The 26,567-nt window shown below is 39.9% G+C and overlaps 1 protein-coding gene across 1 annotated transcript in view; it reads right to left on the bottom strand.

Annotated features, from left to right (window-relative positions):
• Positions 1–5,649: 5,649 nt before the first annotated feature.
• Positions 5,650–26,567, bottom strand: part of HELB (DNA helicase B) — a 36,032-nt gene continuing 15,114 nt past the window's right edge. Inside the window, exons 7-13 of the mRNA XM_025402731.1 lie at positions 25,762–25,916; positions 22,518–22,599; positions 21,762–21,821; positions 20,330–20,558; positions 19,409–19,552; positions 12,181–12,672; positions 5,650–5,847 (exon numbers count right to left, since the gene is read on the bottom strand). Coding sequence (XP_025258516.1) covers positions 5,746–5,847; positions 12,181–12,672; positions 19,409–19,552; positions 20,330–20,558; positions 21,762–21,821; positions 22,518–22,599; positions 25,762–25,916 — 1,264 coding nt within the window. The 3' untranslated portion in view covers positions 5,650–5,745. The remainder of the gene's footprint in view (positions 5,848–12,180; positions 12,673–19,408; positions 19,553–20,329; positions 20,559–21,761; positions 21,822–22,517; positions 22,600–25,761; positions 25,917–26,567) is intronic.

The following is a 26,567-nucleotide window of genomic DNA, read 5'->3' as shown; positions in this document are numbered from 1 at the left end:
TAGGGGCTCTAACCAGGGTATTTAGCAAAAAAATGAAATTAAAGGCCTACAGATTAAAAAGGAAGAACTAAAAGCATCTCTATTTGCAGATGATATGATCTCTTATACAGAAAATCCTAAGGAATCCACTAAAAACCTACTGTAACTAATAGTTCAGCAAGGTTGGAAGATACAAGATCAATATATAAAAATCAATTGCATTTCTATGTAGTAGCCGTAATGAACCAAAATAAATTAAGAAAATAGTTCCATTTAAAACAGGAAAAAAAAATTAAATATTTTGAAATAAATTTAACAAAAAGCATTGTAAATTTAATTAAAAAAATACAAAACTTATACTCTGAAAACTACAAAGAATTAAAGAAGAACCAAGCACGGTGGCTCACACCTGTAATCCCAGCACTTTGGGAGGTCGAGGTGGGCAGATTGCCTGAGTCCAGTTCAAGACCAGCCTGGGCACATGGTGAACCCCTATCTCTGCAAAAAATACAAAAATTAGCCAAGTGCAGTGGTGCAAGCCTGTAGTCCCAGCTACAAGAGTGACTGAGGTGGGGTGGTTGAGGAGGTTGGACTGCTTGAGCCTAAGAGGTAGAGGCTGCAGTGAGCAATGATTGCACCACTGCACTCCAATCCAGCCTGTCTTTCCCAAGCAAATGGAAAGACATCTGTGTTCATGAATCACAAGACTTAATACTGTTAAAATGGCAATAGTTCCTGAATCTGTAGGTTTAACACACTCCTCAACAAAATTCCAGTTTGCTTCTTTGCAGAAACCGACAAGCAGATCCTAAAATTCCTACGGAAATGTAGGGACCCATAACAGCCAAAACAAACTTGAAAAAGAAAACAAAGTTGAAGGACTCACACTTCTTAATTTCAAAACTTTCTACAAAGCTACAGTAATAAAGACAATATGGTGCTGGCATTAGAACAGACACATGGGCCAGGCACAGTGGCTCCTGCCTGTAATCCCAGCACTTTGGCAGGCCAAGGTAGGTGGATCATCTGAGGTCAGGAGTTTGAAACCAGCCTGGCCAACATGGTGAAACCCCATCTCTACTAAAAATACAAAAAATTAGCCCGGTGTGGTGGAAGGTGCCTGTAATCCCTGCTACTCGGGAGGCTGAGGCATGAGAATTGCTTGAAACCAGGAGGTGGAGGTTGCAATGAGCTGAGATGGCACCATTGCACTCCAGCCTGGGTGACACAGTGAGACTCCATCTCAAAAAAAAAAAGAAAAGAAAAAGAAAAAAAAAAAAGAAAAAGAAAAAAGATGCATGAATTGGGTCTGGCATGGTGGCTCATGCCTGTAATCCCAGCCCTTTGGGAGGCTGAGGCAAGTGGATCATGAGGTCAGGAGATCGAGACCATCCTGGCTAACACAGTGAAACCCCATCTCTACTAAAAATAAAAAAAATTAGTCAGGCATGGTGGTGTGCGCCTGTAGTCCCAGCTACTCGGGAGGCTGAGGCAGGAGAATGGCGTGGAGCTTGCAGTGAGCTGAGATCGCGCCACTGCACTCCAGCCTGGGTGACAGAGTGAGACTCCGTCTCAAAAAAAAAAAAAAAAAAAAAGAATAATCTCTTCAATAAATGGAGCTGAACAATTGAATTGTCACATGCAAAAGAATGAAGTGGGATCCCTACCTCACACCATACACAAAAATTAACTAAAAGTGAATCAAAGATCTAAGTGTAAGAGCCAAAACTTGTAAGTTATTAGAAGAAAAAATTGTAGTAAATCATCATGACTTTGGATAGGCAATAGTTTCTTGGATATAACACCAAAGGCACAAGCAGCAGCAACAACAAAAATAAATACACTGGTCATCATCAGAATTTAAAACTTGCACCTCAAAGGACACTTATTAGTCCGTTTTTACACTGCTATAAAGAACTACCTGAGACTGAGTAATTTATAAAGACAAGAGGTTTAATTGACTCACAGTTCCACATGGCTGGGGAGGCCTCAGAAACCACAATCATGGCAAAAGGTAAAGAAGCAGCAAGCACCTTCTTTACAAGGTGGTAGGAGAAGAGAGGTGGGGGGCGGGGAGTGCCATACTTTAAAACCATCAGCTATCATGAGAACTCACTCACCATCACCAGAACAGCATGGGGGAAGCCACCCCCATGATCCAATCACCTCCCACCAGGACCCTTCCTTGACACATGGGGATTACAATTTGATATGAGATTTGGGTGGCAACAGAGAGCCAAACCATATCAGATACCATCCAGATAATTAAAATAAAATTCACAGAATGGGAGGAAATTTTTGCTAATTATGTTTCTGATAATGGACTTAAATGTTGAAAATATAAAGAATTCTTACATTTTGTGATGGTTAATATTAGGCATCAACTAGATTGAGAGACACCTGGATGGCTGATGAAGCATTGTTCCCGGGTGTGTCTGTGACGGTGTTGCTGAGGGAGACTGACACTGGAGTCAATGGACTGGGAGAGGAAGACCCACCCTCAGTGTGGCTAGACACTATCCAGTTGGCTGCCAGTGATGCCAGAACACAGCACGTAGATGAAGGGAGATAAGCAGCGTGCTTGCTGAGTCTGCTCCCTCTCTTCCTGTGCTGTGCAGAATGCTTGACTTCCTCTCCTCCTGCCCTTGGACACCAGACTCCAGGTTTTTCCACCTTTGGACTTTGGGACTTGCACCAATTGCTTCCCAGAGTCTCCTGGGCCTTTGGTCTCAGACTGCAGGCTGCACTGTCAGTGTCCCTGGTTTTGAGGCTTTCAGACTTGGGCTGAGCCATGCTATTAGCTTCTCTCCTTCCCCAGCTTGCAGATGGCCTATCGTGGGACTTTGCTTTATAATCGTGTGAGCCAGTTCTCTCTAATTGTGATGGTTAATACTGAGTGTCAACTTGATTGGATTGAAGGATGCAAAGTGTTGATCCTGGGTGTGTCTGTGAGGGTGTTGCCAAAGGAGATTAACATTTGAGTCAGTGGGCTGGGGAAGGCAGACCCACCCTTAATCTGGTGGGCACAATTTAACCAGCTGCCAGCAAATATAAAGCAGACAGAAAAACGTGAAAAGGTGAGACTGGCCTAGCCTCCCAACCTACATCTTTCTCCTGTGTTGGATGCTTCCTGCCCTTAAATATCAAACTCCAAGTTCTTCAGTTTTGAGACTCCAACTGGCTCTCCTTGCTCCTCAGGCTTGCAGACAACCTATTGTGGGACCTTGTGATCATGTGAGTTAATACTTAATAAACCCCCCTGCCTCAACACACATATATATATATCCTATTAGTTGTGGCCCTCTAGGGTACCCTACCTAATACACTAATAAAGTCCCTTTTATATCCACATATATCCTATTGGTTCCATAACTCTGGAGAACCCTCACTAATACAATTTCAGTGATAAAAAGAAAAAATAGCCAATTTAAAAGTGTGCAAAAGATCTGAACATACATTTCTCTAGGGGACATACAAATGGTCAATACTCACGTGAAAGCTGTTCAACATCATTAGCCATAAGAAAAATGCAAATCAAAACCACAATGAAATACTACTTCATATCCACTAGGATGGCTATAATCAAGAAGTCAGATGATAATAAACATTGGAGAGAATAGGGAGAAACTGGAACTCTCATACACTGCTGGTGAGAAGATAATTTGGTGCAGCTGGTTTGGAAAAAGTCTGGCAGCACCTCAAAATCTTAAACATAAAATTACCATATGACCCATCAATTCTACTCCTAGTTATATACCCAAAAGTGAAAGCATATGTCCACATAAAAATTTACACAGAGATGTTCATAGCAGCATTTCATAATAGCCAAAAAGTAGGAAATAACCCAAATAAATGTCCATCAACCGATGAATGTACAAATTCAATGTCCTTTATCCATATACTGGGATATTATTTGGCAATAAAAGAGACGAAGCACTGACACATTACTGGTACAACACGGATGGAGTCTGAAAACATCATGCTAGTCAAATAAGTCAGGAACAAAGAACCACATGTCCGCAATAGGCAAGTCTATTGGGACTAGGAAAACCAGGTTACCTAGGGATGGGGGAAGTCCGGGGAATTATTGCTAAGGAGTGTGAGGTTTCTCTTTTTTTTTTTTTGAGACGGAGTTTTGCTCTTATTGTCCAGGCTGGAGTGCAAAGGCATGATCTCAGCTCACTGCAACCTCCATCTCCTGGGTTCAAGCGATCTCCTGCCTCAGCCTCCCAAGTAGCTGGGATTACAGGCATGCGCCACCATGCCTGGCTAATTTTGTGTTTTTAGTAGAGACAGAGTTTCTCCGTGTTGGTCAGGTCAGTCTCAAACTCCTGACCTCAGGTGATCTGCTCGCCTCGGCCTCCCAAAGTGCTGGGATTACAGGCATGAACCACCATGCCCAGCCAGAGTGTGAGGTTCTTTGTGGGGTATGAAAATGTTCCAGGTTGGGCACGCTGGCTCACACTTGTAATCCTAACACTTTGGGAGGCCAAGGTGGGAGGATCATTTGAGCTCAGGAGTTTGAGACCAACCTGGGAAACATAGTGAGACCTCGTCTCTATTATTTAAAAAACAAAAAAAAGTTCTAAAATTGATTACAATGGTAATTGTCCAATTTGATGAATATACTAAAAGTCATTGAATTGTATACTTAAACTGGGGAAATGTATATGAATTATATCTCAATAAAACTATTAACCATTTATGCCTGAGGTTGCAACTTTCTGAATTTTTGTGATCGGACGTTGGCGATGACCTTGAGCAGTGGGATATAAATAGCTCTCACATGTTTAGTGTCCCAATAATGGACACTACACATAAATGGGTTAACAGATACATTTTTCCTCTTGACTTTTTCTTTTACCATTTAACATAGGTAAAAATTTAAAAATCAAATCATTCTGAGAGAGAAAACAATTCCTAAGTGGAACATATTCAAAATAATGTGCTCCCAACTCAGAAAGCATTTCCAAGGAAAAGTCCCAGGTAGGCTGGGCCCCAGGCGGCAGTGATGGAGTGAGCAGCAGTCTTGTAAAATGACCACAATCCAACATCCTAAGAGGCATGTCAATAATATCTACAGATGCAGTTACAGTTTTTCTTTGCCACTGCTTCAACCCATTGGCAAAGATAACACACGACGATCATCAAAGTTACGAAGGCATTATCCTTAAAATATGACATGTTTTAATGCACATAATTTTTTTTTTTTTTTTTTTTTTGAGATGAAGTCTCGCTCTGTCATCCAGGCTGGAGTGCAGTGGTGCGATCTCAGCTCACTACAACCTCCGCCTCCCAGGTTCAAGGGATTCTCCTGCCTCAACCTCTCGAGTAGCTGCGACTACAGGCGTGTGCTACCATACCCAGATAATTTTTGCATTTTTAGTAGTGATGGGGTTTCACCATGTTGGTCAGGCTGGTCTCAAACTCTTGGCCGCTGGTGATCTGCCTGCCTCAACCTCCCAAAGTGCTGGGATTACAGGCGTGAACCACTGCACCCGGCTTGATGTACACAATTGTATAAAAATATATATGTATATAAAATATCTAATCTCTTCACTTATGTCCAGTGCTACCAGTTCTCACAATGACATATGTTGAAATCGTTAATATTTTCTTTGATTAAATGGATTTAAAACATTTGCTAACACAAATACCTTAAAACTCCAGTTATGGGCAACTTTTTTTATCTTGGTACTTTGACGTTACGATGTTCATTTTGTCTCCAAAAGAAAAAATAGTTACTCTGAGCAATTTGAAATAAAACTAAGTTTCTTGATTATCTGTGGGCTTGAAAAGTTGCCTGGGAATTAAATTATTCAGTCTCAAATTCTGAAGTCTGGAAGACACTTGTGGAGATTCTCCCACCTGTTAGAACAATTAAAAGAACAAAGTTAACTTTGTAAAAATGTAGTTAGACTACCCTATGTACTTGTATTCCCTCTGCTTCAGAAAAAGAAATAATGCACCTTCCCCAACCCTTGAAAGGCTTGAGCAACCAAAGCAATTGGCTATCAGCTCCTTGTAGGATCACATCTGCTTTGCTCACTGTGGTATCTCCAGGACCCAGCTCTGGGGCTGGCATTTAGAAGTAACTATGTACTGAATTAGTACATATGTCTAACTTCTAAAGGTGTAGACAGGGCTCACTACATAATTTGGCAGCCCAGTCCAAAATTAAAATGATGGCCCCTTGTTCAAAATTAAGAATTTCAAGATGGTGATTACAGAACATTTTTTATTTTTTTAAGTGTGGGGCCTGAGTCCTGGAGGACTGCCCATGTTGCCTGCCCATGAAGTCAGTTCTGGATATGTAAGATAAAACATTGCAATGCTACAGTCATATTCTTTGTGCTATTGATGATTCCGAAGTGGGCCAGTATCGTCATGAAGTTTCACCACCATAAAGAAATGAAAAGAGTAAGCACAATTCAATTTTAGGGAAAGGGTCTTTCTTTGGAATTGCCTCTCTTTTCTGCTCATGTCAAAAGCCTTATTTCAGGACATCTGTAAGAGATGACAAGTTTAGTTTCAGAAAAAAAGATGTTTTCCTGAGATGGAAATTCCATCAAAGAGTTGATCTGGGATACACAATGGAACTTAGCAGGGATTCTACTGTCCAAGAGGGGAAAAAGAAGAAACTTCACCCTCCACCCTCAACTATGTCCATTTGAATCACTTTTCCCAAAAGATCTGACCCTCAGCCTCTTTTCCCAATCTGGTTAATGGTGCTGGATCTACCTGTATGCCTGAGCCAGAAGCCTTGGAGTTATCCTCAGGCCCAACCCCACCTGAATCCAACTGATCATTACGTCCCATCAGCTATATCCTTAGCATCTCTTCTCCATCCCCATTGCTACGTCCTAATGTTAGAGCCTCCTCATTTTACCCGGGTTACTGAAATAATCTTTCGGCTGGGAACTCATTCCCTACTCTCTCCCTAACCATCATCATCCACTAAACCTCAGTCAACATCACCTTCATAAATTTCAATTCACAGAGCACTTAAAATGCTTCTACTGTTCTCCATTGCAATCAGAAGAATGTACAACCTCTTCAGAAGACCCTGTGTCCATCCTCCCTGCCAGTTCCTGTGTCTGCGGCCCATCCTCTCACCGTGCCCTGTGCTCCAGCCACGCTGTTTTACACCTGTAGTCTCCTAATATGCCAGGAATTCACATGCTGTGCCCTGTGTCAGACCGACTCTTAGAGAACCTTTTCCCTGTGCCATATCCATTTGGGGACAAAGGATCTAAGTATTCCCCATTTACAACTCAGCCCGGTTCTGGCAGGTTACATCAGCACTTTTTTCACTGGGTTCCCCCTTCTTACCTTTATTACAGCCTTGGAAGCTTAAAGACTCAACTGAACAAGTCTACTGCCAGCACTTACAGCAATTCTTATGCTTCTATTGGAACTACATTTGGAAATTACTTATAATCCCACCTTTTTTTTTTTTTAAACACAAAATCCATTACCCAAATTGGATCCTCTAACTCATAAAACCAGAAAACAAATGCCTTTGGGTTATTTCCTAAACTCAGAATAGGTCTCAGTAGAAGTTTGCTCCCCTTATAAACATTCAAAAGGATCTTTTACTGCCTCAAAAGTGATTCCAAAAGGAATTGTCAAGGTAAAGGGGGGCACTACAAGAATAAAAGTATGACTTTCAGTACAACCTGAAAGAACAATATTCTGAAGGTCTGATTTTTTTAAAAAGTTTCATTGCCATATATTCATGACTCATATTTTGATCACTAAGTATTTCCGAGGTATTACCATGTGATCAGCAATTGTACCAAATGTTCTAGCAGATCAAAAATGATATACTGTCCTCAAGAAGCTTCATTTACAGAGTCAAGGTTATTGCAAGTGCAGTACAGAAGGGGTGTGTGCCCTCCTACGGGAATTCAGAGAAAGAGAAGCCTTCAGGAACAACACAGAAACTGAGCTGGATTACAACAATGAGAGAGAGAGGATGGTGTGGGGTGATCATCTTTGAACTACTTTATCTTCCTTCTGCTATATATACCCAACGTACTACACCCACTCCTTCTGGTTGCCATGGAAGAAGGGTCCTCTGTCCCTAATCCTGTCTCAGGGCAACCCCTCTACTTATTCTCTTGACTTTTCCCATCTTACCCACATCAGGACTCCAATTCTGCAATTATCCTCTCTCTCTGAATCATGAATTTCTGGTTCTCCATTGGACCATTCTCGCAGCACACTAAGATGCCTTAATGTACTCATCCAAAGTAAACAAACCAATAAGGTTTTCCTTGACCACAAGTCCTCTATTCAGATACAACCACCTTTGCTTTTTTCAGCAGCCCTCTTCAAAACCTGTCTCCACTGCTTCCTCCACCCTTTCGGCTCCCATTCTCTCATCAGTCCCCTCAGTCCAGGCTTTTTTTCCCTCCCCACAACCCTGGTTTTCCTTCTATCTCACTTCCACTCCTTTTTAGTTCCTCCTCCTCTGCTAGATCTCTAAAAGCTGGGAATACTCCAGAATTCTGTCGTCAGGCCCCCTCCTCTATCTGCAGTCTCTTCTGAAATTAACCCACCTAGTCCTTTCAATATCACTACATGCCAATGATTCCCAAGTGGACCTTTCCTGCCCTACTCCCTGCTGAGGCTCTAAACTCCTCTACCAACCACTGACTTACTCAACAAGTCCATGTACATTTCCGATTAGTACCTTAAACAACAGCACGCCACAAGAGAACGCTTCATTTCCCCAAATGAGTTCTCCTCACATCTTTCTCATCTCAGGAAATGGCACTGCTATTCCCCAAATTGCTTTAGCCAAAAATCCAGGAATCATCCTGGATTACTTTCTCTTTTACCCCATCAAATCTAATCAGAAAGTCATACAGACTCCATCTCCAAAATGCATCCAGACTCCAACCACAGATTACCAGCCCCGCTCTTTCATTAGGCTCTCCCCACGATGCCCTCCTACTGGTCTCCTCACTCCCCCTTCACTTTCCACAGTTCCCTCTCCACGGAAGCCAGAGGGATTGTTTATTTTTTATGTATGTACGTATGTATGTATTTTTGAGACAGGGTCTCATTCTGTCATCCAGGCTGGAATGCAGTGGCACCATCACAGCTCACCACAGCCTCAACCTCCTGGGGTCAGGTGATCCTCCCACCTCAGTCTCCTAAGCAGCTAAGACAACAGGCACCCAGCACCACCCCCAGCTAATTTTTGTTTGCATTTTTGGTTGAGATGGGGTTTCGCCATGTTGCCCAGGCTGGTCTTAAACTTCTGGGCTCAAGTGATCCGCCCACCTCAGCCTCCCAAAGTGCTAAGATTACAGGTGTGAGCCACCATGCCCAGCTTTTTTTTTTTTTTTTTTTTTTGAGACAGGGTCTTGGTCTGTCACCCAGGCTGCTGGAATGGGATGTCACAATCACAGTTCACCACAGCCTGGAACTCCTGGGATGAAGCAATCCTCCTGCCTTAGCTTCCTGGGTATCTGGGACTACAGATATGCACTACCACGTTCAGCTAATTTTTTACTATTTTTGTAGAGATGGAGTCTCGCTATGTTGCCCAGGCTGGTCTCAAATTCCCGGGCTCAAGCGATCCTCCCGCCTGGCTCCTGAAAGTGTTTGAATTACAAGTGTGAGCCACCACACCCAGCAGGGATTGCGGTTTTGTTTTTGAGACAGGCTTTTGCTCTGTCACCCAGGCTGGAGTACCACGATGCAATCACAGCTCAATGCAGCCTCAACCTCTCAGTCTCCAGTGATCCTCCTGCCTCAGCCTCCTGAGTACCTGGGACTGTAGGTGCATGCCACCATGCCCAGTTAATTTTTGTATTTTTAGTAGAGATGGGGGTTCATCATATTACCCAGGCTGGTCTCAAACTCCTGGGCTCAGGCAATTCTCTCACCTCCACCTGCCAAAGTGCTAGGATTATAGCTATGAGCCACCATGCTGGGACTATGTTTAAGCAGGTATCAGATGATATCACACCAATGCTTCCAGCCCTCCAATGAATTCCCACTGCAAGCAGAATAAAATCCCAACTCATTCCCGTGGCCCTGCCCACTCTCCAACACTACCACCTGCACCCTCTTCTTCACTCACTAGCCACCTTAGCCTGCCTTCCTCTTTGTCTTTTGTTTTGTTTTGTTTTGTTTTTGAGATGGAGTTTTGCTCTTGTTGTCCAGGCTGGAGTGCAGTGGTGTGATCTCGGCTCACTGCAACCTCTGCCTCCCGGGTTCAAGTGACTCTCCTCCCTCAGCCTCTCGAGTAGCTGGGATTACAGGTGCCAGCTACCATGTCTGGCTAATTTTTTGTATTTTTAGTAGAGAAAAGGTTTCACCATGTTGGCCAGGCTGGTCTCAAACTCCTGATCTCAGGTGATCCACCCTCCTCGGCCTCCCAAAGTGCTGGGATTTCAGGTGTGAGCCACTGCACTAGGCCAACCAGCCTTCCTCTTTGAATAAAATCATTCCCTTTCCAGGCTTTGCATTATTTACATCCTCAGAGGCCCCCATGCTGGCTCCTTGGTAACATTCAGTGCTTAGCTCACATGTCACCTTTTTAGGGAGGCATGACCTGGTCAAAACATCACCTCCTGCCAACCACACCCCCTGCCATTCCCTATGTCCTTGCCTTGGTTTTCATTTTCATAGACTCTTAATCTGAAATGTGACTTTCTCTTGTATTTCTTGCCTATGCTGGAATGTAATATCCACGAAGCCGGTATTGGTGTGCTTTCCTCCCTTAACGTTTAGATCAGTGACTGGCAGGTTTTTATTTTTATTTTTTTCAATTTTTTCCTAAATGTATTTTTCCAAATGCTAAATGAGAGGAGACAGAAAAAGGCATTCAAGATGAGGGACACCGCAAGAGTCAAAAGGGGGATGAAAAAGTTTGATTCATTTTAGTGAGCTGAAGACACTAGCTTGACAAAAGCAGAAAAAGCATAGTGGGAAATGAAACGATGTGGAGAAACCTGGAATCAAACTGAGAAACGTCTCAAATTCCAAAGCTAAATAGTCTAGAATTTATGTTGTAGGCACCTGGGAGACACTGAAGCTTTTGAACAAAGAAGTGAATCTTAATGGACACCTGAAGCCTTGAACACTACCAGACCCAAATGTATTGGTTTTTCCTATACATACATACCTATAAAAAAGGTTAATGTATAAATCAGGAACAGTAACAGATTAGCAACAATAACATAAAAAATAAAGCAATTCAGTAAAATAAGGATCACTTGACACAGGCACTACAATACTGAGACTTACTCCGATAACTAAGATGGTGGCAAGTGACTAACGGGCGGGGAGTGTCCACAGTGTGGACACACTGGACAAAGGGAGAATTCACAGAATGAGATGGTGTGAGATTTCATCACACTGCCCAGAATGGCATACAACTTAAAACTGATGAATTGTTTATTTCTGGAATTTTCCATTTAATATTTTTGGACCACGGTTGACCATAGGTAACTGAAACCATGGAAAGCAAAACCATGGAAAAAGGGGAATGCTACATTATGAGAATGGGAACAAGAAAGGGGAGGGCAGCCAGGTCACCAGCCATCCAAGAAGATGGTAGAGAGTGAAAGGAAGGCGAGTCCATGGTGATTCTAAGATTTTAAGCCATGTAACTAGGAAGATGGTGATTGAAACAGAGAAACTAGAAGAGAGAGTAAGATTCTGGGCTGTAGTTCCAGAAAGTCAATCTCTGGGAACAAAGACACAGATTAGGCAGCTGGTTCATTAACCCCTCTTCAGCGCCAGAGCACTCAGCAAATCACCACATTACTGACATAGCCGGCTGTCTGCACCATGACATCAGTGTGAGAGTGAGAACTGTCACTTATCTCTAATTCCTGGTGCCTGAAATGTTACTATAGTCAAAATTTTGTTGGCCAAATATCACTGGTGCTAAGGAGATGGCTGAAACTGTGAGAATGAGGTAGTTCTCAAAGGAAAAAAAAACCTGAGCTTTGGGGAGTTGTCTTCAAAGACTGTGAAGCAGAAAAGAAGTGAGGAAAAGAAGTGGAGATCAGACAGGGAGGTAAAGGAAATTTGACAGAAATGAGAAAAACAAGTGTTTTGTTTTTAAGTCCAACAGCACAATGCAACACTAATAAAAGCACACAGTCATTTATAAGCACACTGAAGTCAGCAATATTTAAATAAAACTTGGGAACATGCAAACATCACTCCTACCATAAGAATTTTGCTTGGACTTTCATCATCATTCACACCACAGGTTCTTTTGGATGCTCGCGATTTTGGTAAATCATCATCTGTATCCACTTCATCAGGTGAAGATAATTGCCATCTTTCAGCAAAGGTGAGTGTCCTCTCATCAGGCAAAGAGGCCTCGCTCCAGGTGACATCATTTGTCATGGCGTGGTCTGTGACTACAGGGAGTGGAGATGCTGACGGTGTGCTGGGTCCTCCACTGTCTCCAGAGCTCTTCTGTGGGGACTGAAAATCTGCTGGAGGTGCACCGCTAGAGGAGAGCTTACTTTGCAAGAAATATTTCAAACGAGTTTTTCTAGGAAAACTGTTTTTCATAATGGCATTCCGGAGCTGAGACTCCTCTGCAATCACATACACTCGGCAGCGGCCCCTGGTCACGGCGGTGTAGACGTGCTGCCAGTGCTGGCGGCCCGCCTTCCCCACCACATAGACAACTGTTTGCTCCTCAGACCCCTGGGAGGAAAAATATGGTGTGAAGACTAAATGCTATAAAACAGGTTCAGACAGTTTACAGACAAGGAAAGGAGACAAACTCCTCAAAGTGCTCTCAAGCACTTCTACCTGGCCAGACTATTATTATGTGTCCATCTTACGGGGTCCATTTTTATTCATCCTCCAGGAACTCTAAACACACTGCTAAACATGCTGCTAAGTTCAGGTCTCACAGGTCCACAACTGGCTTGTAGAAACCCAGCAGCAAACTTTAAAGACTGCATGCAGTACTAAATCTTTCCTAATAAAAGACTGAAATGATGGTACAGGCTTCATGTGTAAATGTGTTGACCCATTACTACATATAATGGAAAAATATAAAAACTTCAGTAATAGTAAAACTATAGACATATTATATATAAATATATGTATATAAAATGTTACATATAATGATAAAATATGGAAATTTTAAGTAGCAAGTAATAGGTGAATATATATTATATACTTATAAAATATATACACAGTGGCATACTATTTTGTGAATATCAAAGATACTTTAAAACAACATTTTAAAAACCATATATATCTCTCTATATATACATAGATATATAGACACACACACATATAGAATGGTCACAACTGTATAGCAATATAGTTACTCTGATCCAAAACAAGTATATAAAAAAAGAACATAGCTATATACAATGAAACAAAACAAATCACAAAAACGGAGAGAAATTCTACCAAATTTTTTATTAATGTCTCCAAACAGAGGGCCTATGGGTGATTTTTTTCCTCCTACTTGTCTGTATTTTTCCATTGTTGGGCAACTTATTTCTTTTATCAAGATAAACAAAAAAGAAAACAATGAACCTTTGTCTTTTAACAAAAAATTGGATAGGCAAGAAAAATACTCAATGTCATCCTGTAACTGTAAGAAAACAATTTCAAGTTTGAGGGCTATTCTTCGTCCTATATTCTGAGATCAGTGGATCCAGTGCCAATAGAGACAAAGAAATGGTTTGTACCATTATCTCCCCCATTGCTCCGACATTGCTCCTGCCAAAGGAAAAATTGTGGGAAGACAACTGACAAGATGGGGCAAGTAAAAAATACACATCCACTGCAAATAAACTCTTGCTCAGCAAGCTCTTCTACCTCCGTAGACAGAGTTTGAAGCAGCTTCTTAGATTGTAAAAGTTTGATAACCACATCTTTCCAATGTTGCTGGGTCTCAGAAATTGACATAAATGGTACTTGATTACATACATTTCCACAGATATATGGCACCACTCTTCACCTTGGACTTATATTGTGTATTCTCAAATATGAAAATGTCTACCTAAACTCAACTAACCTAGTTCTTAATTATCAAGCGACACTGAGAAAAATATAGTTATAATAGTAGATATATTATTATTAATACTTAATGCTCTCATTATCAGTCTCCCTGTACCTTCTCTTGCCCAATCCATCATCCTCATGGCAGCCCCAGTGATATTTGTAAAATGCAAATCCAATCATATTAGACGCTGCTTAAAACCTCTAATGGCTCGCAGGGACTCCAAATAAAGTCCTAACCCCTTAATGTGTTTGTAAAGCCCTTCCAGAGCCAGCTTGGCCCTGCTCCTCTCCCTCCTTTTTTCCCTTTCTTTTCCATGAACCATGCTCCACCCAGCACAAGGGACTTCCAGGTGGTCCTGTCAGCATTCCTCAGTCCATGGCCTCGATCTGGCCCGTGTCTGGAGTAGCCGCCCCATCTATTACTCTCCAGCACCTGTACTTCCTCTATCACAGGCTGTACCGACCCTAAGCTCCTAAGCTCCGTGAAGGCAGAGCTTCACCTTTACCCCACTCACTGTTCTTTCTCCAGTACCTCACTGAGTGAACGATGATTAAAAATTAAAATGTCAGCCTGGCATAGTGGCTCACGCCTGTAATCCCAATACTTTGGGAGGCCAAGGCGGGTAGATCACGAGGTCAGGAGATCGAGACCATCCTGGCTAACACGGTGAAACCCCGTCTTTACTAAAAATACAAAAAGTTAGCTGGGCGTGGTGGCGGGCGCCTGTAGTCCCAGCCACTCGGGAGGCAGAGGCAGGAGAATGGTATGAACCCAGGAGGCGGAACTTGCAGTGAGCCGAGATCACGCCACTGCACTCCAGCCTGGGCGACGGAGCGAGACTCCATCTCAAAAAAAAAATTAATTAATTAATTAATTAAAATGTCATGCTACAGGAGCCGAAGGACTGCCGTCCCTGGAATTCTGTACTCCAAGATGGTACTTAAGTCTACCTCAGAAAGACATAGACACCTAACTTCACCTTGATAACCTGCTATAAATAATTTCCCCATTGCTTTAAATCTCCTTGAATAATCAGAACTGTCAAACTTCTTAAGGAGGTAAGTTTCCTATATTTACTTTTAATTATGTATATGTCTATTCTATAAATTGGTTCTACAACTCAACAACTTGTATGAAGAGCCACAAAAACTTCAACAGCTCCCCATTTCACTCAGAGTAAAAGCCAAAGTCCTTAAAATAGTCTAGAATAGCACTGTCTAATACAAATATAAACAAGTCATATATGTAGCTTAAAATTTTCTAGTAGTCTCATTAAAAAAGAAATGGATAGAATTAATGTTAATAATATACCTGTATTTTACTTAAGCTAACATATCCAAAATATTATCATTTTAAAATATAATCAATATTAAATTATTAATAAAAGACTACACCTTTGAAATTCTATATTTCATATACCCAGAACAGTACAATTTGGATACTAAATTTTCATCAGAAATACTTAATCTATTTCTAGAGTTCATAAAATTTGTAGTTGAAAAAGAAGATTCACATACCCAAGTTGTTCCAAACATAGTTTTTCCAACATACAGAAGTTTTCCAATGACTGTATCTAGTAACTTTTGTTTTGTTTATTTGTTTTTGTTTTTGAGACAGGGTCTCACTCTGTCACCTGGGCTGCAATGCAGTGGCGCAATCTCGGCTTATTGCAGCCTCCAGCTCCCAGGCTCTGGTGATCCTCCCACCTCAGCTCCCTGAGTAGCTGGGACTATGGGTTCATGCCACCATGTCTGGCTAATGTTTTGTATTTTTTGTAGAGATGGGGTTTCACTATGTTGCCCAGGCTGGTCTTGAACTCCTAGGCTCAAATGACTCGCCCACCTCAGCACCCCAAAATACTGGGATTACAGGTGTGAGCCCCTGTGCCCAGCCTAGTATCCAGTTTTTAAATTTCAGTTTTTCAGTCACTCTAGCCACATTTCCAGTGCTCAATAGCTATGCGCGGCTAGTGGCTAACATACTAGATAGTGCAGGCCTTCAAATGCTCTAGGAGGTGACCTGGCCCCACCATCCTCCTACCCTCTTTACCTCATATTAATTTTCCTGTCTCATTTCGTGTCAGTCTCCTACAGTGGCTGCCTTGCTATTCCTGCTCCTCAACTATACCAGACAGACTCTCACCTTAGAACCCTGCCCTTGGCTATTCCTCAACCTAGAATGCTCCTGTCCCAGATACTCACATGGCTAACTTCTTTTCCTTCTTTAAGTCTTTGGATAAAATGCTATCTTCTCAATGAGGCTTACACTGACATTCTATTTAAAATCACAATTGCACCCACTCCCACCTCTTTTCCACAGGATTTGCTACCTTCTAACATAACAAAGAGTTTTCGTTCTTGTTTTTGTTTTTATTTTCTATATTTTTATGATCGTGTCTGTCTCTATGCCCTTCCCCACCAAATTTAAGCTTCACAATGGCAAGAATCTTTGTCTGTTGTATACACTGACCTATACTAAACACCAAGAACAGAGCCTGACTCAGTAAGGATTTGTTGAACTGAATTGAACTTGGAAGAAACAGTGTGTTGATATAAGATAACAATCATGGGCCGGGCGCGGTGGCTCACGCCTGTAATCCCAGCACTTTGGGAGGCCAAGGCGGGTGGATCACGAGGTCAGGAGATCGAGACCATCCTGGCTGACATGGTGAAACCCTGTCTCTACTAAAAATATAAAAAATTAGCCAGGCGTGATGGTGGGCACCTGTAGTCCCAGCTACTCGGGAGGCTGAGGCAGGAGAATGGCGTGAACCCGGGAGGCGGAGCTTGCAGTGAGCAGAGATTGCCACTGCACTCCAGCCTGGGCGACAAAGCGAGACTCCGTCTCAAAAAAAAAAAAAAGAAAGATAACAATCATGAATCATGAATGCTCTTAGAGCTAAGAGATGCTACTTCAACCATGAAATAAGAACCAGAATATCTACTCCAACCTCAACCCAGTAATAATAAAGACACCTTTACTCTTCATTCGTTCTTACGGAAAAACTGGATTGTAAATTTAAGGAAATCTCTCAGAAAATAGAGCAAAGTTAATGAGAAGGAAAATAGGACAGTTTGATAAGAAATTTAGGTAACAAATTCTGGAAGTCTAATATGCACATATTAGGAATTCTAGAGAGACAGAACGGAAGAAACTGAGAACAAGAAAATTTCCTAAAGGTGAAGGATGGCATCATAGAATCCATGGAAGAAATTTCTTCAGGACCCGAGCCAGGAATATTACTCTGTCTTTACCTGGGGAACTTTGGTCTTAAGGAAACTTAAAGCCAAATCTGCAATCAACATTAGCAAACAGGGAAGCGGGTATGGCTGCATTCCAACCACCCCTGGCAAGAACTGTTTTATCATCTTTAACTTTATTTTTCACTTGACATCCTTTCTATACATACATATATATACGTATGTATGTGTGTGTGTGTGGGTGTGTGTGTGTGTGGGTGTGTGTGTGTGTGTGTGTATATATATATATTTTTTTTTTTTTTTTGAGATGGAGTCTCCCTCTGTTGCCCAGGCTGGAGTGCAGTGGCACAATCTCAGCTTGCTGCAACCTCTGCCTCCCAGGTTCAAGTGATTCTCATGCCTCAGCCTCTCGAGTAGGTGGGTTTTAGAAGTGCCCACCACCATGCCCAGTTACTTTTTTTGTATTTTTTAGTAGAGATGGGGTTTTGCCATGTTGGCCAGGGTTGGTCTTGAACTCCCGACCACAGATGATCCACCCACCTTGGCCTCCCAAAGTGCTGGGATTACAAGCGTAAGCCACCATACCCCACCCTTTTTTACCTTAAAAAAAACAAATCAGGTGAATTGTGGGCATTTTTAATAAGCCATTTCAAATTCTTTTTGGAACCAAGATGGGATAAGTTAATAAATAAAGCCCCACCCACTTAAAAAAAAAAAAACTCTATGCTAATTAATGTTTGCTTACTAGTAGAAAATTTGGGCTGATCTAAATTTTTCTGCACAAAAATGAGGGTTGGGCCAGGTGCAGTGGCTCATGCCTGTAATCCCAGCACTTTGGGAGGCCGAGACGGGTGGATCACAAGGTCAGGAGTTTGAGACCAGCCTGACCAACATGGTGAAACCCTGTCTCTACTAAGAATACAGAAATTAGCCAGTCATGGTGGCATGCGCCTATAATTCCAGCTACTCGGGAAGCTGAAGCAGGAGAATCACTTGAACCTGGGAAGTGGAACTTACAGTGAGCCAAGATCACACCACAGTTCTCCAGCCTGGGCGACACAGCTAGACTGTCTCAAAAAAAAGAAAAATGAGGGTTGATGCAACCTTTACATTAAAGCAAGATACCAACAGCAGAGAAGGAAGCTCAAAACAGAGATGCACAACAGAGTCACTAGTAACAGACGAGAATTCAAGCGTTTTAAAATAAAGCATAAAGGCAAGTTGCACTGAACTCAATATGCCGTCCTAGAACAGCAAAAGGACATTGATGGAAAAACTGGTGCAATTTGAATATGCATAGTTTAGTCAGCAGTCTTACAGCAATAGTAATTTCTTAGTTTTGATGAATATGCCATAGTCATAAAATGTTAAACACCAGGGAAAGCTGGGTGAAGGGTATATGAAAACTCTCTGCCATATCATTCAACTCTTCTGTAAACCTAACAATATTCCCACGTAAGTTAGGGGGAAAAAAAAGAAGAAAGATTGCCTCACAAAGATGGAGGGAGAGGATACATTTGTCAAAACTCATCCCACTTTATAATAAAACCGTATGTAAATTATACCCCACAAAGCTGATAAGGCCAAAAATAAAAAATAAAAGCTAGTTGCAAAAGTATAGAAACAAGATGATACCATTTACATAAACCTCAGTAACACAGAGAACAACCATATATATTGCTTCTACATGAATAGGAGTGATACATACCAAATTCAGGGCAGAAGTCACTTCGGAGGAAGGCGGGAGGCAGGCCCAGGACTAGGGCAAGGCAAGTGAGGAACTCACCTCCAGTACAAAATTTAAGGGGTTGCCAAGAAACTCGGCAATCGAGATAAATCAAGATATTTTAATGTAACAGTTTTGTAAATCAAAATTAAGGCACAAAAGTATTCATGATGAACAAAATATCAGAATTTAACCAAAGATAAGATGAGTACAGTGCCATGCCAAGCCATACTGGAGACTCAGGCAGGGAGAGGAAGACCTGAAGGAGGAGACTTTACCTATAATGCCTTCATTTCTAAAAATAAAGAGAGCTCTGGAGCAAAAAAGAGCAAAAGGCTGGCATCTCTATATTATGTTCTGTACTTTCGTGTATTTTGTTTCCTAATTTTTGTTTGCTAATAAGTGCAACAAAAAATGACGAAAACAATGCAAGGTGCTGTAAGGTTGATAAATTATTTAAAGGGTTTTATAAAAGTCCCCTCTTACCTGAAAAGTGTGAATAGTTCTTGCCCATGCATGTTTTATGCGACAATATTTCATCAGCTTCTTAAAATCCACAGTTACTTCCAGGCCAGCCATATTATTAATGGTCAAAGATCTTCTCATTCCAAAAGTTACATCAGTTACATCCTGTCACCAAAACAAAGAACTATTTTTCATACCTTCAAATATGTTCTACGTTCAAATATGTTCAAAGATATTCTATCTTTGGGTCAAACATAAAACGTAAGAATTACAATTACAATTAAGAATTTCAAAAGGCTTAAAATTTGCATTTCAGCACAAACTGAATATATCTATACCCAAATATTTTAATAAACACAAATATAAGTTTTTAGTCTTTGAAACTTATCTTCAATTTGACTCTGAAGAACAGTCTGTTATTTCTTATTTTGAAATCTATACATTTCATTTCTTATATTGACTACATAAGTCTGAGTAGATTGTTTGCAAAGTTTACTTTTCCTCACAGCTTTCAAGGAGGGTATCTACACTGTGAAAATAAATACATGGCAACCACTTATATAGTTTGTACATTTAAGCAGCAACAAAGGAAATGATGCTTTTTAAAATATATGTCTCGTCTATGCCTTGTTTTTTGTTACTCAAGTACTTCAACTTTATTAAAAATGTTTCTTCATAAAATCTTCTAGAAAATATAAGAAGCAGCACTTCCCAACTCACTTTATAAGGCCAGCATTATTCTGATACTAAAGCCAGACGGGACATTACTAGATAACTACCCATATCCTTCATAAAAATGGATGCCCAAAATCCTTAACAAAAAAATCATGAAACAAGAATGTCAACTCTGATATCATTAGATTCTGAATCAATCCTAGGACAATAAAATAACCAAATATATCTCTAATTAGTTAAAAGACATTATCTTCTGTTTTCACTTACATTAGTTATGAAAAATATTTCTCCATTGCACAGTCGAACATTACTTTCAAAGTCATGCTTATTTTTAGCAAAATCATGAAGAGTACCAGAAAAGTCTTCACCACTGGTGTCTAGATCATTATTTTGCTGACTTCCAGAGATACTTTCAGGGAGTAAGTCTGAGAGGTATGCATTCCTAGTACAACAAATTTTATCACCAATTCCAAACACAAGTCTGTTCTGATGGTCTCTGGGATAGAAAATGATAATATATAATCAAAGTTTGGAAAGTCTCCATTTCATTTGTTCAAGCATTAATTCCTACTCAGACTCGATTCAATTATCAGAATAATTCCCATATTTTCTTTACAACACTTTCATTCTCCAATGGGCAACAAGAAATCAGGCTCCCATAGCTGTCGTCTGATTATTTATACATACTGTCTGCAGCGCCTCAAACTCAACGACATCTCCCAGTCAAATTTTTTCACGTTAGAAATTTTGGCTTAAGTGCTGATGCCTCTCCTCCCCCTTATATTCTAAAAGTTACCACAAATCTCGATATTTTTTCCTTTAAAATTAATCCTCTGCTCTCCAATCTCTCTTATCATTACGCTATTTGAGGTCTTTTTGAGGTCTTACAGCACTTATACATATTATTATAATAATTATGACACTATATCAGTACAACAGCAGCAAATTGAGGAAGTGGTGGTGATAGGCCAGCTATTGCACTAACTGCTTTAGGTACATTATTTCATTTCATTCTTACTACAACTCTGTAAGGGAAATTCTGTGTCCATACCCGCTTTTATAGACGTGGGAGAGGGAAACGACCTGGCCCATCATCGCAGTTCCTGGGACCCTGGGTATATGGCCTCAAGTCCATGCTTTCTGGCCTCTTGTTGGGCTACCTGACAGATTTTTTGTGTATCTTCCCTCAGAAGACAGGCACTCCACCTGCATCTTATACATATCTAGAATGTCTATACTTAGTGCAAAGCAGGTATTGGTCAATTCAAGAGAAATGAATTAATTTTTCCTATGTATGACCACAGTGGCTTGTCTACACTCATGTTTCTCTGATAGACAGACATTCACTAAGTTGCTCTCTGCAGGCACCCTGTTGCTAAGGTTCCCAGAAACACTACACACATAATTTTTAAAATTCCCCTGAGCTCCCCATGCTTATCTTGGAGAAGTTGAAGGCTGCTAAGGTTGAAACCAAAAAAATTTCACTCCTAATTTTTCTTTTTATTCCACTCATTACTAAAATATCAATTCCCAAGGATGTATTCATATATTGTATTTAATTGAAGAGATCATTATATTTCACAAATGGGAAAAAAGCTATTTTTAAATATATGGAAACAGGTGACAAACATCAAAGCAAAGAAAAAAACAGCAAACCAAAGGACTCTCCTTAAAAGTTTCAGTTCTCGAAGACACTCACTTGTTGAGGTGGCCTGTGTAGTGTTTGCAGCAGCAGTCGTTAATTAGATCACAGTCTTGCCTGAAACACACAAAAATGCAGGGGTCACCTTAATGGTACCTGCTACAGGTTTACTTTTGTTATCAGCAATTATGACATACTAGATTCTACAAAAAGTTTCCAAGACTTTCTCCAAGAAATAGTATTTTTGTAGTTTTTTGTTTTTGTTTTGGTTTTGGTTTTGAGACACAGTCTTGCACTGTCGTCCAGGCTATAGTGCAGTGGCGCCATCTCGGCTCACTGCAACCTCCAACTCACAGGTTCAAGTGATTCTCCTGCCTCAGACTCTCAAGAAGCTGGGATTACAGGTGTGGGCCACGATGTCTAGCTAATTTTTGTATGTTTAGTAGGCAGAGGGTGCTTACCATGTTGGCCAGGCTGGTCTCAAACTCCTGACCTCAAGTGATCCGCCCCCCTTGGCCTCTCAAAGTGCTGGGATTACAGGTGTGAGCCACCAAGGCCAGCCTGTAGTTTTTATCTTAATATAAGCTTTTGTTCCATTCAGAGTCCCTATGAACTTCTAAATATAATACTTGGTGGAAAGGGCTCTGTTTAGAAAGTGCACTCTGCCATGTCTAACAAAGACATACCCCAAAATAAGAAAGAAAATTAACAGTGATGAAATATTGGAATCTCCCATCCAAATAGGATCTATATTAATAATTTATGAGATTTAAAAGCTAGATTAGAAATATTAAAATATTTTAAATGCTTTACCTTCTAAATGCAATAAATTGTGATGTTTTTGCATTTTGTAAGTCATTTTCTTGCAGTAAAGTTTTAACTGTAGAATATAAACCTATAATTCAAGAGAAAAAAGTTAACACAGAAAATCACCAAATTATAATACAATTTCTATGAAGAAACTAATTTGGAATTCCTGGTAAGGGGCCCTGGGAAAATATCTCACCAAATGGAATACAAGTTCATCATGGGAATGTCAACTTCATTCCCCACATCAGCCAGGGCAATAGGAAAGAGAATGAAAAGAAGGGTTCTGAGACAATCCACCTTCAACAGAGAGGTCAACCCCTGGCCAGGACAGTTCCCCATTTGTAATAGACTCACTGTGTATTTGCTGATGGTTTATGAACACTGAATTTAAGAAATAAACAGGAGTACAAAGTGTGTAACAGCATGACTAATGTAAAACATCCTGTTTTAAGTCCTTGTGATCATATTAGTAATGAGTTACAACTTGACAATATACAGGCCTTATATGTTATATCATTTAATATGCAGGACACCCACATGTGGTAGGTGCTGTTATATTCAGAGCTGATATTCAACTGGCACGTACTTGTCTAAAACATAGCAATACTTTCGTATTACCTGGAAAACAGCCACTCCCCTAAAACACAATGCTCTACTCCCCACCCCAACCATCTCTTTCCTTCTCCCCAGACCTCCCCATGATCTAGCAACTAAAAGGTTAACCCTGGCATAGTGGGGGCATCCATTCCAATGATGCTCATGCCCTACAGCCGTTGGGGAGTCTCACTTCTGATGACATCCATATTGTGAATATGAAAACTAAGGCTCGTGGAAATACAAGCATTTTCCCATGTGTGTTTCCCGAGTAGCAGAAGAATCACAAGGGAATAAAAAAGCCCATGCCTTGTGATGCCCTGCTCTGGGAAGACAAATTTAGCTGCCTGCTGAGCCCTTCATTTTTCAGATGAAGGAAGGATTACCGCTAGAAAACGGCCAAGACTCAGCTCACCCTCAGCCAACCCCTGGCTTCTGGAGCAGGAATTTCAAAAGGTCTCCCAGCATACTGTTATTTTTTACATGTACAGGATGGCACTGTTCCATACCTTGCTTTTTTCACTTTCTCCAAATCTTGCAGATCGATATGTACAATGTATTTTATTAATTCTGAAATATACATTTTTCTCACATTTTAGCATCTCTGAAATTCTAGCCCAAATATGAATCCTGTCTTAGGTCTTAGTACTTTGTAATCATGGGCATAATTTACTTAATAACTTAATTATTAGTGAAAAAGTACTATATGCTTCTCTGAGGAATATTTACTCAATTTCCTTGAAGAAGAGACTAATTTTCCAGCAGAAGTTTTTAATTTAGAAAAGCAGCATCAGTTAAGCTCTGCTACCAGTCTAAAATGGACAACTTTTTAAAAAAGTATATTCTCATTAATGCAAAGAATGGGTAGCAGAAATAAAACCAACAATATTTTAGGTAGAATTAAGTGAAGTGGCAAAGAAAGAGATCTGTTTAACTAAGTCTCATTTTCCTCATCTGTAAATAGGACCTACTATTAACTAAGCTGTGAGAATAAACATTAGCTATTAATTATTTAACATACATTTATAAGTCACAAAACAATATGCAGCTTACAAACCAATTTATGTAAAACTGAAATAAATATGTTTATATATGGATATAATAAGGTTAAAAGGATAAACACCAAGCTTTTACTGTGTGTGTGATCTTAATGGGATTGTCCTGGGGGAAGAAGAGAAAGGAAAATTACCAGGGAACATTAATTCTTACTTCAAACATTCCTGTATCGTTGACTTTTTTTTTTAAGGAGTATTGTTTCTCAAACCCTTGGCCCCCACAATCTAAAGCAATCTTGCAACAAATTTCATCAGTCACTAGTAAGTATTCAGTTAGGTCTACTTGATTCTTTGTACTCTGATGTTTGAAAATATATTTATACTTGTTTACTTTTTAATTATCTGTTTCCCACACTAGAATGAAAGCACAATAACCTCAGGGACAATTTTTAAAATCTTTTCCTCTGCTTTATCTATTGTATCTAGTATATAACAGGAGCTCAATAAGTATTTGCTGAATGAAAAATAGAAAGAAAAAATTAGTTTCTACAATAAATATTAAAAAAGCACATTATAGAACACTATGTATGATCCCATTTATTTAAATACATTGTTGTAACATGTGAATGATCATTAACCCAAGGGAAATGAGACTGGGGACACACACACACTAAGGGGAAAAGGCTAACAGATAAAGTTGTATGTCATCACTTTCACATATACAGTGAAAGTGGTTAAGTGGGAAGGATATACCTTTGAGAACAGTGGCAACTACAAAAAGTCCTCAATAATAATCATTTAAACCTTTACTAAGTCAATTTTGAGAAAACCATTACACCATTTTTAAAAGGTTTGCTAGGTGAGTTTATAATGAAAATAAAGATCAATATTTAATAGGTTCAATCTATTTAAATAAATTCACTTGCAATAGCTAATTTAATAACATCTGTTAGTCACATCAAACTGATATTTATAGAGTGTCTCATAACTGATGAATGCCCTCAACCCTCATAATAGCTCCACAGGGAGTTCCACTATGGTTCCCATTTTACAAATGGTTAAGTAACATGACACAGGTCATATACATAAAGGAGAAGACTTCCTGTCCCACATTCGTTCTCAACCCTGTCCTGCTGTCGTCCTAACATCCATAATTAGAAGCCATGCTTCTACTCATTTTATAAAACAGAACTATTAGGAATTAAACTTGACAACAGTTTGAGTCACAATTTTTGTTTCAGAAACAAAATAAAAGTGCTTGCTTTTATTAGCATTGAGTATTTGTATTCAAAATGAATGTATTTCCTTTTCAAATTGCAAGGAAGGAAAAACTTCATTAATTAAGACTTACTTTCTCCTAAATGAACCTGAATTATTGGGGCTTTGCTTTATTTTAAACGAAATCACCTACATCCATTTATTCACTCAACAAAATTTACAGAGCATTTATGTGTCAAGAGCTTACTTCTTTATAAAACTCTAGAGTATTCTGCTTTTGATGATTACTAAGTTAGTTCATTTATTTTCAATGTCTCATTTTTTTGCTAGCAATATTTCTCTTTACCATCAAATAAAATTATAACTAGTCATTTAATAACTATGTTACAAAACTTAAATACTTATACTTAACCCTACATCTCATAGAAGTTTATACTTACAAGAGTGATGATTAGTTTTAGATGACTGAGAACTGGCATCCTCTTCTGGGAGTCTGACAAAAATAAATGTCTTATCTTGAATTGAGATGGGTAATGTTGGATTATCAGAGATATTTAGTTCTGCATCAAATTTTGGAAACTGGCGTCTTGAGATTCTTGAATAAAGATAACACACACGCACAAAGAACATTATCATCCAAAAATGTCTTCATATATGATCAGAGCTAATGTCCTATAATAATTAGTATCTATTAATAGATAACAGAGAGAAAGGGTCATCCAGGTATGCATTGTAAACAGTACATGAGTTGTATAATAGAAGACAATAAAGTTATAGTACTACATGTTAGCAATCAGTCCTTAGCAAACTAATAGGATCAGGAAAAAAAAAATTATCAGAGGGTTTACTAGGCACCATTCTGAAAACCTGGTCTATTTATCTCCAGATCACAAAAGAACCATGCAAGGAAGGTATTATCCTTATTTCACAGGTAAACAATGTGAGGTTTAGTCAAGTATAGTGGGTTGCCCAAGGCCACAAAAACAGAAAACAGGAGAATTGGGAGGCAAATAGGTTCATTTTACTCCATATCCCTTTCTATTTAAATTAATTTGAACTGGTTCAGGCCTTTTCCACATGTTTACATTATATTCTCCTCTCTCCTCTGTATATTCCACCTATAATCCCAGTTTCTCAACTGAACCAAGTATCCACATCTAGTTGCTTCTATTCCTTCCTCATCCTTCTTTCATTCTTATATTTTCCAAGACTAGCAAATCATATCAGAAACCAGAGTAAGGTATGG

Source organism: Theropithecus gelada, chromosome 11 (assembly GCF_003255815.1).
Source record: "Theropithecus gelada isolate Dixy chromosome 11, Tgel_1.0, whole genome shotgun sequence".
In the NCBI taxonomy this organism is placed as follows: Eukaryota; Metazoa; Chordata; class Mammalia; order Primates; family Cercopithecidae; genus Theropithecus; species Theropithecus gelada.
Note: the sequence above shows the minus strand (reverse complement) of the source record. Positions and strands in the feature narration are given on the sequence as shown.